At 32.8% G+C, this 15,518-nt stretch overlaps 1 protein-coding gene across 4 annotated transcripts in view; it reads left to right on the forward strand.

The window, feature by feature from the left end:
* Positions 1–15,021, forward strand: part of CRY1 (cryptochrome circadian regulator 1) — a 74,169-nt gene extending 59,148 nt beyond the window's left edge. For 2 of the 4 annotated variants that reach the window (XM_006205864.3, XM_072973061.1), the window contains 11 exons: positions 2,019–2,161; positions 4,451–4,635; positions 5,045–5,133; positions 5,713–5,853; positions 5,935–6,246; positions 7,666–7,817; positions 8,053–8,255; positions 8,361–8,456; positions 13,357–13,428; positions 13,506–13,609; positions 14,384–15,021. In XM_006205864.3, the coding sequence (XP_006205926.1) occupies positions 2,019–2,161; positions 4,451–4,635; positions 5,045–5,133; positions 5,713–5,853; positions 5,935–6,246; positions 7,666–7,817; positions 8,053–8,255; positions 8,361–8,456; positions 13,357–13,428; positions 13,506–13,609 (1,497 nt within the window). In that variant the 3' untranslated portion in view covers positions 14,384–15,021. Of the gene's footprint in view, positions 1–2,018; positions 2,162–4,450; positions 4,636–5,044; positions 5,134–5,712; positions 5,854–5,934; positions 6,247–7,665; positions 7,818–8,052; positions 8,256–8,360; positions 8,457–12,862; positions 12,890–13,356; positions 13,433–13,505; positions 13,610–14,383 lie in introns of those variants that run through there. The other 2 variants (XM_072973063.1, XM_072973062.1) reach the window with 2 other exon arrangements.
* The last annotated feature ends 497 nt before the right edge of the window (positions 15,022–15,518 follow it).

Genomic DNA, 15,518 nt, shown 5'->3' on the forward strand with positions numbered 1-15,518 from the left:
CCAATCAGTTTTGCTAGTAATGTGTCTTCAGTTTTCTGACTTATGTCCCTTTCCTTTTCAAAAAAGTAAAGGAAGAGGGTATTATTGACTTGTTTTAAATTCTAACATTTACTAACTGAAAACTAAAAAATTATTTGTCAAAAAATCATAGAATTGAATTGCAAACTACTGTTTAGAAAAAAAAACATGTAACAGAAAGTTTACTATCATTAAAATATAAAGAGCCCCTACAAATCCATAAGAGAGTTAACTGCAGTAGAAAACCAAGCAAACATAAGCTGCAGCTCACAAAGGAAGAAATATACATATGGCTAATAATAATAATAGCAGCTGTCATTCATTGAGGGTATATTATGTCCTAAGCAATTTAAATGCTTTCAGCAGCTCAGTAATATACTTTATTTTTTCATTTTACTGTAGCAAACACTTACATAGTGTATGTTATTTGCTAGATACTCTCTAAGCACTTTACTTATCTTCTACCCTTTTTATAGATAAGGAAATGAGCATGGAAGGTTTAGAAATTTGCACAAATGGTTGAGCCAGTCTTTGAACACAGGAAGTGTGACTTTACATCTGTATTTTCTAATTACCACTCTATACTGCCTCTCACTGTAAAACAAAGAGATATAATCTTTCCTAGTCTCATTTTAATTTCATTTTTAAATTTCAAAAACAGTACATTATTATACTAACAAATCTGAACAATGCAACAGTGTGTAAAGTAAAAAATAATTATCTTATTTACATTCATAACTTCTACTTTTCGAAGATAACAGCTATTGACAGCTTTGTATGCCTTCTTCAAAATTTTCAAGACATGAGGAAATTTTAAATGAGATATTTTTTCTGTGTATGTTATGTGTGTGTATTAGTGGTTTTTGAAAATCACTAACACATGCTATTGGCATGTGTATGGGGAGAAAGCACTTTGGCATACTACTGGTGAGAATGTAAATTGGTACAGTATATCTGGTGGAACATTTGGTAGTGTCTATCAAAATTTTAAATGTATTTATCTTATCTATTAATTGTTCTTAAAGAATTATTTCTAGGAAAAATAGAACAAATGCCCCCAAATGTTTAAAATGCTTGCATAAAGATGAAAATGTATCCTGCAAGGTTTATAACAGCAACTTTAAAAAACCACCATTGGCAATAGTCTTAGTCTAATCTGTACAGGTTTGGAGAATTACAATGTGTGACCATGTAATCAGTTAGATAATAGTTGAATGACAGGTGATTTTTTTTTTCTGTATAAGTTATATCAGAGTAGATTTTAGAATTAAAAAAAACCCAAAATTTTACTACTCCCCTGGGAAATCAGTTAAGTCCCTGAAGTCACAGTCTCTTCATTGACAATCATTAAAAGGAGGTATACAGGACTTACTAATATAGCACCTGCTACTCAATAATAGCTGCTATTGTTATTACTATCTTTATATATTCCATAGTTAACATTTTTTGGTAATCAGAAGTAAAACATTTGGAAACAGAATACCTCAGCAAAGCAGCTTTACCATATAAACTGTCAAAGGTTTATTACAGACCAAGTCTTAGAATCATCAGACATAAATTCAGGTATTCTTGCTCGCTCTGAACTTGTACAAATCCCTAAAATTTTAAAATAACCTTATCTGCAAAATGGAGACAACAACCAAAGTGCCAAACTCTGAGGGTTGTTTTGAGTAGCAGATCACATAATATAAGTGTAAATTATTTGAAAAAGTGAAGTGATCTACAAACACATTTAGTGTAAGAAGCTGGTTTTAAGCATGTTACTAGATTGTCTAATGCCTAGCGTAATGCCTGAAATCTAGTGAGTATAAATTTCTGATTGACATATTTTTGAATTTATAAATTGTGTACTTTCTTCCTGCATAGTCAAAGTTTGATTTATGTATAATCATTTGATGTGTGGAGTTTGAGCTTTTCACTTTTTTCCAGCCTGTGTTGTTGTAACAGAGAAAATAATTATTAAAATTTGTGTACATTTTTGCCTCTTTCTTTTACTTTAGGAATGGAACATTACTAAACTCTCAATTGAGTATGATTCTGAGCCCTTTGGAAAGGAACGAGATGCAGCTATTAAGAAACTGGCTACTGAAGCTGGAGTAGAAGTAATTGTACGAATTTCACATACATTGTATGACCTAGACAAGTACGTATTTTTTAATGGTAAAATACATATAATATTTGTCATCTTAACCATTTTTAAGTGTATGGTTCAGTAGTATTAAGTACATAGAAAGTACTGTGGGACTTATGTTTGTAAAGTAGAAATAAATACATGTATAACAGAGTTGTGGAAGAATTAAATGAATATATGTCAGACTCTTAATACTGTATGTAACTTCTGTGATTTTTTTTAACCCAGTGACAGACACCAAAATTACCTAACTGCATAAGAATAAAATACTCAGAATTCCAGTTTCAAAACTGTTAAAAGTATCAAAAAATTATCTTCGACTATTCTGACTCAGCCTCCTGTGGTCTTGCCTTTTGGGCAATATTAGTTTTATAGTTTATATGATACATAGCCATAAACTGCCTTGGTATATTTTATATGATTGTCTTAAGTTATTTTTTAATGTATATATATGTAGTTTATCTGGATTTTAAGTACATATGCAAATTATATGTAATATTACATAGTCCTCTGAACAAAGGTATAATATCTTACTTCTCAAAGTATATTTTTTGAAATACCAGTCCTTGATGAGGCTTTGTCCAACAAAGATTCTGTGGTCAAGTTTAAATTTAGGAAGTTTTATATGCAAAATTTAGAGTATTTATGGTTTGTTATATAAGATTTGTTAACATTAACTTTTGGCATACTGTTGTCCTTACAAGTGCTGAAATCTCAAAATTTATGTACTTTTTAAATTATTCTACTTTTAAAGTTACTTTTACATGTTATCAAGTTAATAAAGCTAATTCTATAAGTAACATGACAAGCTAGCTAATTTTATTCCACTTTTCCAAGTGTATCAAAAAATTGTGGTTTGATTCAGGCAAGGGTCTTACTTGATATTAAGCCAGAAGTCATATATCCTTTGATAATAAACTTGTCTTCTAGTTTACCAGATTTCTTAACTTTAGGGAGCTGATAGCAAGGAGACAAAACAGGATAAGAACAAATGCTTTAAGTGAGAAACTCAGTGTTACACACAATATTGGACTGTTTATTGGACTGAATATGAATATTTACCATATATAATCCATCATATACAAATGTAACATCTAGAAAACAGTTTTTCTAAGATTTTTACCTTGCTTCTGTTAATAATTAGCAGTGTTCACATTAGTATCATTACAGTACCATTATAGTGGACAGATTTCATTATGAGCCTATGTATAAACTTAAAGTTTAGAGGAAGGGTATAGCTCAAGTGGCAGAGTACATGCTTAGCATGCATGAAGTCCTGGGTTCAATCCCCAGTACCTCCTCTAAAAATAAATAGACCTAATTACCTTCCTCACCCCTACAAAAATAAAATAGTAAATAAATAAAATGCTTTAAAAAAAATAAACCCAAAGTTTATGTATGTATACACCAAAGCAAAATTGCTAAAAGCAGAGAACATAGTTTTTATGGTAATTATTTTCTGTATGTACAATTGATATATAATTATATGTGCTATATTTGGATTAAGACAAACTTGATTTGCTATTTATTAGTTACGTGACCTTGACTAATTTATTTAACTCTTTTGGTGGGCTTCAGCCTCTGATCCATAAAATGATGGAGTTGGATTTTACCGGTAATTTTTTATTAAGGCTAAATGCGAATAAGCAAATAGCCATGGTAAAAAAAGAATAATTAATTATTCCCAAATCATGTCTAATCTGGACTACCATTGGCAAGGCTAATCTTTCTTTTTAAATATGACTTGATTGAAAAGTTAGTGATTAGAATTCAATGTAAAATATATACGACATATACTGACATTGATCAAAAACATCAGCACAATAGAATATAGCAAGTCACTACAGTAACATAGAATCCTAATTAGTGAGACTTACTGATTGCTCCTTGATATAGTATTGGCCTGGTTTAGTTTTTATTGATATTAAGAAATTCTTTGAGCTATATTGTGATATATTTTCACATTTCCATATTTTTTTGGTTTGTTTTTGCCTTTAGGCTTATTTAGGTGGTTTTTTTCTTTCTTCATTTATAGGTGCTTAATTCCCTTTGTCTTAAAAGTTCTGATATTTGCGTACTGTGTATTTTTGACATCTAGCGTATGTCTAGAAAATGAAGAGAATAGTTATCAGATTTATTAATTATTTTAACAAGTTTCCTGATCCTAAGAAGCTAACATCCTCCTAGAAATCTTAAGTGATTCATTTTATTTTCTGATTTTTAAGCCTTTTTAGAGCTTATCAATCAAAGTATATTGTCCTTTTTTTTATACTAACTGTGTTTTACTAATTTTTGTAATAGGATCATAGAACTAAATGGTGGACAACCACCTCTTACTTATAAAAGATTCCAGACTCTCATCAGCAAAATGGAACCACTAGAGATACCAGTAGAGACAATTACTTCAGAAGTGATAGAAAAGTGCACAACTCCTCTGTCTGATGACCATGATGAGAAATACGGAGTCCCTTCACTGGAAGAACTAGGTAGGTATAAACAGTAATACATGTGGAGCTTAAAAGTTAATAAACCATTCAGAAAATCCCACTCCTACTTTGACATGTAAAGTGTTTTGTGTTAGAAGGAAAAAAAAAGGAGAAAAAAGAAAACTCAAATTAAGAAATGATAAATCTATGTGTTATTTATGTATTCTATAAACATATGATCTATCTGTTATTCCCTTAAGATGTACATTCTAAAGAATAGAGACCATGTTATATATCATCTATATGTGAGGACCTGCTCAGGGCTGTCATTTCATTTTTATGCCACTGTCAGATTTTTTGGCAAAGTAATTTTTATCCCAATGATTGTGGTTAAATGAAAAATATTTTAGTTACAGAAGAATTATATTTTTTTCTTTTCTTTTTTTTCTTTTGTTTTGTTTTGTTTTAGGTTTTGATACAGATGGCTTACCCTCAGCAGTATGGCCGGGTGGAGAGACTGAAGCACTTACACGTTTGGAAAGGCATTTGGAAAGAAAAGTATGATAATATAGATCATGTTTATATTTCCAAACTAGCATTTTAAAAATAATTTCACTATTTTTTTAAAACAAAAATATAGATTGTTGAAAAAGAAGAATTGAGAGAAATGGTTAAAATAGCACAAGCCCAATTGTTTGAAAATTAACAACTATTTCTTCATTTAAATACCTTTCCTCCTCCTCATCTGAGTATTTCCTCTCTACTACCAGTACTACCTCTTCTATTTTTTCTATGTAAGCTGGTATCTCATGACCATAACTTTGAAGCTAAGATGGAATCCTTCTATTTCACCTTTATCTCAGTGTCAAAGACAGACTGAAATTGCTCTCAGCCTGTGTTAGGAATTTGAAGGTAATTTATTTCACAAGATTATGTGCTTCCTGAGGTTGGCTGAAACAAAGGAATGCTCAGTTTTATCCTTTCTTGTTTTTTATTAAAACATGTCCTTTGTGGCTGGAATAATGAGATTTTATTCCCCAAGGACTATGTAATTTTTTTCTTTTAATCTCAGTTTTAAACACTCTGTTAAAATGGAAAAGGCAATTAGGTAGCATAATATTCTCTGTGTGTTTTCAGGCTTGGGTGGCAAACTTTGAAAGACCTCGAATGAATGCAAATTCCCTGCTTGCTAGCCCTACTGGACTCAGTCCTTATCTCCGATTTGGTTGTTTGTCATGTCGACTATTTTACTTCAAACTGACAGATCTCTACAAAAAGGTATTGTCTAGAACTGGAGCTTATTTTCCAAAATACTTTTATTTTAACTGCTGATAATACTTCTTTGTTTTTTAATCTTAGGTCAAGAAGAACAGTTCACCTCCCCTGTCCCTTTATGGGCAACTGTTATGGCGTGAGTTTTTCTATACAGCAGCAACAAATAACCCACGCTTTGATAAAATGGAAGGGAATCCCATCTGTGTTCAGATTCCTTGGGATAAGAATCCTGAGGCTTTAGCAAAATGGGCAGAAGGACGGACGGGCTTTCCATGGATTGATGCCATCATGACACAGCTTCGTCAGGAGGGTTGGATTCATCATTTAGCCAGACATGCAGTTGCTTGCTTCCTGACACGCGGTGACCTGTGGATTAGTTGGGAAGAAGGAATGAAAGTAAGTGTTCTAACAAATGTAGCATGGTCTTATTTTGAAGAACTCTACCTTACTAAAACAATTCCTAAAAGTTGTCTGTTATTTAGATTCATTTATAGTCTGATTTTTCAGCAGGAAAGTATTTTATTCCCACAATACAGGCACACTTTAGGGGAGCAGAATAGTCTAATCAGACAGAAGAAATGGTGAAAAGCGGTATGATTAACCTGCAATCATTTCAATGGCAAAATCAGCCTCACCATCAAGGGAACTGTAAGATTTAACACTGTGGACTTCTTGGATCAATATATATTTATAGTTGATCATTTCTATCATGAAAAGGATTCACCTAAGGGTTATTAGAAATAGTGAATTTGTATTATAAATTTTAAAATATAAATCATTTCACTTCACTTCAACACCATAGCTTTTTAGTCATAATTCTGTTATGTAAAGTGAAGCATGCTTCATTTTGTGACATCATCTTGTGGTTATACAGAACAGGACTTAGATATATGTTTTACCCTCCTATCTGAAACATAAACTGAGGGGAGGGTATAGCACAGTGATAGAGTGCATGCTTAGCAGGCATGAGGTTCTGGGTTCAGTTCCCCAGTACCTCCATTAATAACAACAACAACAAAAAAACTATAGAGGTAAAATATAAATTTCCCCTATCCAAGGGCCATTTCTAATCCTATGGGTTAGCCTTTTTTACATCTCCTGTATTTTCTAATACAAAGCTGTATACAACATAGACGAATAGCATACATTTAATGAATTTATAAAAAATAATTTAATTCTGCTTTCCTTTTGGATTAGAGTCCCAAGTTTAAACTCTCTAATACTAATGAATTTTTGAAGATTGTTTATATTTGGATGCTTCCATTATGTAGGCCAATGTACCAGGCTCCTAAGTTTTTGTTGATGACTTATTTGGTAGTATTTTTGCTTTCTTTAAAGTGTTTATTGCTTTTTTTTTTTCATTTCTTAATCTCCTCATATCCCGTCATATCTTTTTAAATCAGTGACTTGAGTAATTTTTACCCTCCACCCTTAATAACACTGCAAAGATTAGAAAGGTAAATTCTGTTCAGAAATCTATATATTACTAATTTGTTTCTTTTCCTGAAATAACTCATAGAATAGAACATAGACAAGGAAGCTAACTTTGGAATTTTTAATTTTACAGTTCTGTGCTAGATTTTCTTTGTCTTGATTATTTTTTTAAGGGGGGGTGGATAATTAGGTTTATTTATTTATTTTTAACGAAGTTACTGGAGAGTGAACCTGGGATCTTGTGCCTGCTAGGCATGCAGTCTACCACTGACCTATACCCTCCTCCTTCTTTGCCTTGACTTTTGAGCTACAGAGACCTGGAAAATGCTTGCTTTGAGAATTATATGTGTGCAAACTAATTGGTTACTGTTACGTCTGAAGGTATTTGAAGAATTATTGCTTGATGCAGATTGGAGCATAAATGCTGGAAGTTGGATGTGGCTGTCTTGTAGTTCCTTTTTCCAACAGTTTTTTCACTGCTATTGCCCTGTTGGTTTTGGTAGAAGAACAGATCCCAATGGAGACTATATCAGGTAAATCAAGGGTGATTATTATTCAGTTTGGAATAGCTAATCCAGGAAGAGCTTTTTATGTTTAAGAAATGCTTAAAGTATTCCCCACTCATGATGGGCAGCAGAGATGAGGAGAAGGGTAACAAATCATTTAAATGGTATTGATTTGATTGTGGTCATTTATAGCTAATAAACAGTTTGTTACAATTTGCATATAGTTCATCTTATTAATAATTTTTCTTCCTTCTCCTAAAAGGCGTTATTTGCCTGTCCTAAGAGGCTTCCCTGCAAAATATATCTATGATCCCTGGAATGCACCAGAAGGTATTCAAAAGGTAGCCAAATGCTTGATAGGAGTAAATTATCCTAAACCAATGGTGAACCATGCTGAAGCAAGCCGTTTGAATATTGAAAGGATGAAACAGATCTATCAGCAGCTTTCACGATACAGAGGACTAGGTATGTCTGTAAATGCCTTTGATTTGTTTCTTTGACAGCTGTTTAATGTGCCTTTCCTTGAATTTGATCTTGACCATAACTTAATAGGGAATTTTTTCCCTTTAGGTCTTCTTGCATCTGTGCCATCTAATCCTAATGGGAATGGAAGCCTCATGGGGTATTCTCCTGGAGAAAATATCCCAGGTTGTAGCAGCAGTGGAAGTGAGTGAAAAGGAAATTTCTGCACTTAGTAACATAAAGAGATTAATAATCAAATATATTATTTATTGAACTTCACCATAATATGTTTTAAAAATTGTCATTAAAATTTGTGTGATAGGTTTCTTGTACACGTGCATACATGTATACACACACACACACACACACACATACACAGACTCCTTTAGTGACATTTTAAAGATGGGAAACATCATTACATGTAGTAGAATTTGGGTCAAGGTAACGATCTTGCAAACTGAATGAGGAGAATAAAATTTTAAGGATAAAATGAAAATCAAATATTATATTTTCAGAGTGCTCATTATTAATTATTCTCTTTAGATATGTATCAGCTATAATGTAATTCGTTAAGAAGGTCAGTGACCCTATGAATATGGCCAAAAGATTTGTCATATACATGCATAGGGCCTCTAGTCCTTTTGCAGATGGGTTTTTCCTTACAAAGCCTAATCTTTAATCACTTTCTTTATGATATATGTTTATTTGCCACATATATTCTTAATACATGTGACATTAATAATGTTAAGAAGTCAGTATGTATTGGAAATTTGAATCATTATATCGGTTTTCAAAGGTTCTAACCAAAAATAGCATAAGGGTAATTAATTTGATTTAAAACAAGGCTGCATTTGAGGAATGCTTATTTTTTTTAATAGACTTTATTTTTTTTAGAGCAGTTTCAGGTTTACAGCAGAATTGAGCAAAAAATACAGAGCTCCCACATAGCCCTCCCCACCCACACATATATGCTCCCCTACCCTCAACATCCCTCATCAGTGTGGCATATTTGGTACAATCAAGGAACCAACATGGGCATGTTATTATCAACCGAAGTCCATAGTTTACATTAAGATTTACTCTTGATGTTGTACATTCTATGGGTTTTGACAAATGCATAATGACATGTAGCCACCACTATAGTATCATACAGAATAATTTAATTGCCCTACAAATCTCTTGTGCTCCATCTATTCATTCCTCCTTCCCTCCCTCTCCCCAAGCCCCTGGAAATCACGTTTTTATTGTTTCTGTAGCTGTGCCTGTTCCAGAATGTCATTTGGTTGGAATTGTACAGTTTGTAGCCTTTTCAGACTGGCTTCTTTCAGTATGTCTTTTAAGTTTCTTCTATGGCTTGATCTTTTTTTTTTAATTTTTAAAAAAAATTTTACTGCACATATATTTTAAATTTACATATATGTACTGTTCATTGTTTCTAAGAATGTTTAGAGCTTTAGCTTTTTAAACTTACATAATTATCAAAGGAATAAAGCCAACCACAAAATGAGAATTAACTCAAAAAGATACTTACATCCTGCTATTAACAGCGTCATTATTTGTAATTGCCAAGATTAGGAAGCATCCTAAGTGAAGTCAGATGTTCAAAATTGATATTAGGAACAAAACCTTTGACAAATTGAACCTTTCTGAACTCAAATAATTCTTGCACACTTTTGAGGGCATGTACTTTATCCTCCAAGAATTAGCTTAGGGAGAAACAAAAGTACTCATATCTTGACTGCTTACTCCGTGCCCAATGTGAGGAGATTTTTGCCACATTCTTACAGTAACCTGGAAAGCTGGCGGTGGGATTCTCGTTTTATGATTGGGGAAATAAGCCTAGAAAGGTTAGGTAACTTAACAAAGATCCACAGTTGGTATGTAGTTGAGCTAAGATTCAGATCCAAGTCTATCTAGTCCTGAAGTTCATATTCTTTCTTGTATCACTGGGTCTCCCCTGAAGATGTAATGCCATATGTAGTGCTTATAAGATAAAATATATTATTACTGGAATGTGTTTCACATTCAAATAGTTGCTAATGATGGCAGTGTACTTTAGAAATGTTCTTTCTCAGAGTTTCCTACAATTTGAAGTAAACCTTAACAAGGTATAATTTCAAAAGTTTGATCATATTTTTTGTGCAAGTCATAGACTGCCTTTTTTGCCCACACATGAGTTTGAGGTACAGAAGTTCTGTGAAGCACTAAGATAACAGGCAGGTAGCAGAGGGATGGAAAGCAGCAGGCTCCAGATACCTTCCTAATGGATAATGATGGTATATACTGTTTCTTAGTCCACTCAAAACTGTATTCATTATTTGGAGTTATCTGCAAAAACTAATGATGGTAGCAAGTTAAGTTGGAATAATTTTGCTTCACAAATTTATAAACACATGATGTTTTATGATAGGATTAATAAATTTTGAGAGTAATCTATCTAATCATGTAAATATTTGCCTATAACACATTTTGTAGCTAGATGTTGTAAAGCTTTCAAAAGACCTGGAAGACATAAAAGCTACACAGAGCTTACAGTTTAAGTAGGGTTGTAGAAGGGGAAAAAAAAAAGAAAAAAGTGATCAATTGTAAGATGCTGCTTCCACAAGCAACAGGTAAAAAGGAAGAGATCAGTGAGAGCTAAAGGAACTAGGAAACTTTTCTTGGAAGATGGTAGGGTGGTTAGTATTTAAGTAGGCAGAGAGAGCATTGTAGACTGAAATGGGAGTGATTATGGAAAGATCCTTAGGATATGCTGTTAAGTACTTCTCCCCTCAGCTTTCTGTTCCGCTTGAAAGGATTTACATACTTCTGAAGCATATCCCTTTATACCTTACACTTATCCTGTTTGTAGGCTTTTATTTTACATTCTTACAAGGCATTTCAAAGGGCAAGATTCTTTATGACTTTTCTTAAGTTTTTTACGATTGTGCAGAATTTTTAATCTCTGCAATACAAACTGCATTTTCTAACTCATTTTTATAGACTTTGTGTGCTCTGGAAAGGAATAAGCTAACATACACAGATGTCTTGAAGTATTTTTGTTCTTATAATGATGCAAACTACAGTCTGTTTACTACAATAATAGTTTTAATTTAATTTTTAGTTTAAATCTTTTCTATTATAAAATACCCATTCAGCATTATTAGTCACTGGCGAAGTGCAAATTGATAGGACTTAAAAGATAGGACTTCACACCCACTTAGAGTGACCAGTTATCAGTTATCCCCTGGGGTTGAGGAGTTTCTCAGGGCACAGGACTTTCAGTGCTGACACTTGAAGCATCCCAGACAAACTGGGGTCAGTTGGTCATCCTGTACCCACTAGAGTGGCTAAAATGAAAAAAGGCAGTAACAAGTGTGTGGAGAATGTGAAGGAACTGGAACCCTCATATATTGCTGAGAGGTAGGGTGTACAGCTGCTTTGGGAAACAGTTTTAGCAGTTTCCTAAAAACTAAATATAAATTTAATATGTAACCTAGAAATTCCATTCCTAAGTATCTATCCCCCAAAATGAAAAAATATGTGTACACAAAGACTTATGTGAATGTTTATAATAGCTTTATTCATGATGGTCAAATCTGATATATCCATACAATGGAATATCAATTCATAGAAGGGTACAGAATGCTAATACATGCTGCAACAAGGATTAAGTCTCAGAAATCCTATGTTAAGTTAAAGAAGCCAGAACCAAAAGACCACATGCTGCATGATGCCATTTATATGAACTATCTAGAAAAGTTATGTTTTTAAAAGAGAAAGTAGATCAGTAGTTAGTTACCTTAGGCTTAGAGGTTGGAGTGGGGAATGGATGCAGATGGACATGAGGGAGGGATCTTTTGGTGGTGATAAATGTTCTAAAACTAGATTGTGGTGATGATTACACAGTCGTAAGTTTTCTAAAAATTAAAAAAAAACTACTCATTATAGAGAATTTAGAAAATTCAGAAAAATAAAAAACAACAAAAATCAAATAAACATAATTGAAAATATATTTGTTGAAGTTTTTTAATTGTAAAGTATACATAACATAAAACTAAATATTTTAACCATTTAAAATGTACCATTCAATGGAATTAAGTACATTTATGTTCTATGAAGTTTTAAATAGTGTTATACAATGATGCATAGTGACAAGTATCACCATTAGGAGAAGGCTGGCTGATGGTAAGACCAGTAGTGGCACCATTCAGTGGTGAATTTGCCATAGTCCAGAATTTGACCGTCAGCCTTACAAGCCTAAAACCTGAAAGTCAGTGTAATTAGAGATGACCATTCTGTGAATGACAGACTAGAAATCTGAAAATCATATGAAATAAAATATCAATGGGGAACGCTAGTTTATTGGTTTATCATGGAGATATCCCTTTCCAGAAATCCTCATCCCTGAGCAGAGCATCTACTTTCCCAATTTTGAGTACCTGAAAAGCTGAATTCTTTATCCAGAGGAACTTGATGAGTATGAAATTATAATAAAAATAAGTTGATTGTTTTGCTTGGTCCATCAGGCGCTGCTCTAGTGACTAGAATCCTCATATTTTTCCGTAATGTTTTCTCTAGAACCTACTTTTCTGTAACAACCGATTTTCCCATGATTTTTTTCTTTTTAGGAGAGTTGATGTAATTGCTCAGTCTAGGTAACTGCCACATTGTCTATGTCTCCCCCTTGTGTGATTTGAATTGTTTAACTCTCATGTGGCTGGCCCTTACTCCTTTATCTCCAAGGACGTATGTTTGGATGGGTGCTGAGGGAGGAGGAGGGTGGAAAAGGGGGACAAGAGATGAAGGGAGGATGTATATCTCACTTTGCCCTATGTTTTGCCTTCATGGTCAAGTGTCTAATTGTTGACTTCCAGTAAAGAAATGTATGTTTAGAAAATGATTATCAGTGATTTTGCCTTTCAAAAGTCAACATTTCTGTGACCCTAAATTTAAGTTTTCCTAATTTGGGCATGTGATTTTTGGGTCACATGAAGGATTGTGGGTTAGTCCTAAAAAGCATAAATGACCTTAAATACAAATATGGAAAATTGGATTTGTGATCTTAATACATACTACTTGGAATTTATTGTAAGTAATTTTACTGTGTTTTAAATACTAACAGGTTGTACTCAAGGGAGTAGTATTTTACATTATGCTCATGGAGATAGTCAGCAAGCTCACCTATTAAAGCAAGGTAAGAATGAAGCATTCGAGCATACTCCTCTTCTCACCTTCCCTATCTTAAACATACATTTTTTAAAAAATGTGTAGGAAAAAGCTCCACGGGCACTGGTCTCAGCAGTGGGAAACGTCCTAGTCAAGAAGAGGACATGCAGAGTATTGGTTCTAAAGTCCAGCGACAGAGCACTAATTAGGTAAGTATTTTAGAGCTTTATTCCCTGCTTTAGCAGACTGTGTAATCAACATAAATTAAGGTAATTTCCAAAATGGGGCTAATCTCTATTTTCAAACCAGAGAATCTGAGGCATAAATTTTTCAATGATTGTTCCAAAATCAGTTAATTCTTAGGCAAGACAAATGCATCTGTAGTGGACGAGGTACTGTAGTCAATTTTATGGTCATTTGAACTTATGATCTTCAAATTTGAAAAGCTTATGATGTTGTGCTCAAGTTTTTTCTCAGAAAAAGCCATCCTTTTCATTTCCATACTCTGTGACCATGAGTCTAAAACAGTTAAAGTGACTTTTTATTTTAGTGGTATTAATGTAATCTGTTTATAAACTTTTATCCAAATCTTCTCTTTAAGTGTTTATAAATTCCTTTTACCTATTGTGCTACTTCTAAGATCTAAATTCTTTTCAGTTTGGGAACAGTTTAAGCTTTTGTTTAGAGCTGGCCCTTTTTGGAAGTGTCCAAAAGCCATGCCTGTATTCAGTTCAGTGGGATATGGGATACTATTTTGTGATTTAAATTTATATAAAAAGTGTCCATACAGTACATTTGCCAGTTTTTAAAGACATGTTTCTTCAGTTATCTTGAACTGTTTACATTTTTTAAATTATTGCTGTTTTTCAATGCCAGCCTATTAGACTGTAAATTTCTTGAAGATCAGTAAACAGTCATCAGATTTTTATCATTTGATTCCTTGCAATCAAGCTTTATCAATTTTTTTTTCCCTTAAATCACAGAAAACATTCAGGAGGAATACTGTTGCAGCTGAAATTGGTGGGGAGTTCAATACTTTTTCAATTAAATTATTTTAAAATGTTCTTTGTTGATGGAAAGCAGTTACATTTTGAAATGCATTATTTCTAATAACATTTCTGTGGTTTTTAACTTTTTAATGAATTTGACATAGGACAAATGGTAATTTGTATATAAAGAACTTGGTAAAAGAATTTGCTTAATGTAAATATAAATAGTCACAATTAGTATAGATCCATCAATATATTTTTGATAATTTTTCATGTATGGTAAAAGTAGCAAACTGATATTCTGATATAAAAATCAAAATTTTGAAAGTCAGTGTGGGAAAATAGGTTTTTAGACTTTCTTAAAAGAATTTGTTAAAATTTTAGGACAGAATTTTTCTTGACATCACTGTTTGGTCTAACTTTGCACTCTTTGATGATACTGATTGAGAAAATGTGTGTAATCAAAATTGGTAGTTATAGCCTTTATTAACACAGACAGTATATGTTTTAAAGCTTCATGTATGCCTGTTTTGATCCAAACTTGTAGAAGTATCGTGTGTTAAGTTCTTGTCTCCTTTTTGTTCATTTACAGCTAATGTGACTTCGTTATTAAAGTATATGCATATATGGAATCTTGTGTACTTGGTGGTTGTATTTTTCTTTTTTTTTCTTTTTTTGTGTGTTTCACATAAGGGGGAGAGCATTGGTATGTGAGATGTGATTACAAAATTAGAGACAGATTCTATAAATTACATGTCACCATTCTGAATGAAGAAACAGCTACTATATATTTAGTAAAATATTTTTCAAAATCATTCCATATAAGAATATTATCTTCCATATACTTTATACTCTTAAAAATAAAATTATCTATAAGAAAGATTTAAAACCAAATATACTTTTTTCAAGTAATTGGGCCTATAACTTGTGAGTTAGTATGGGATAACAGTTAATAGTGTGGGCTCTGGAGTCAAATGCCTGGCTTTGGCACTTGTTAGCTTTGAGATTTGGGGCAAATGGTTAACCTTTTGTGCCTCTTTTCTTGTCTATAAAATGGGGTGAGAGTAGTATCTGCTTCATACTACATATGAAATACTCATAACAGTGCTCGGCATGTGGTAGGATGATT

This window comes from Vicugna pacos, chromosome 12, assembly GCF_048564905.1.
Source record: "Vicugna pacos chromosome 12, VicPac4, whole genome shotgun sequence".
NCBI classification, from domain to species: Eukaryota; Metazoa; Chordata; class Mammalia; order Artiodactyla; family Camelidae; genus Vicugna; species Vicugna pacos.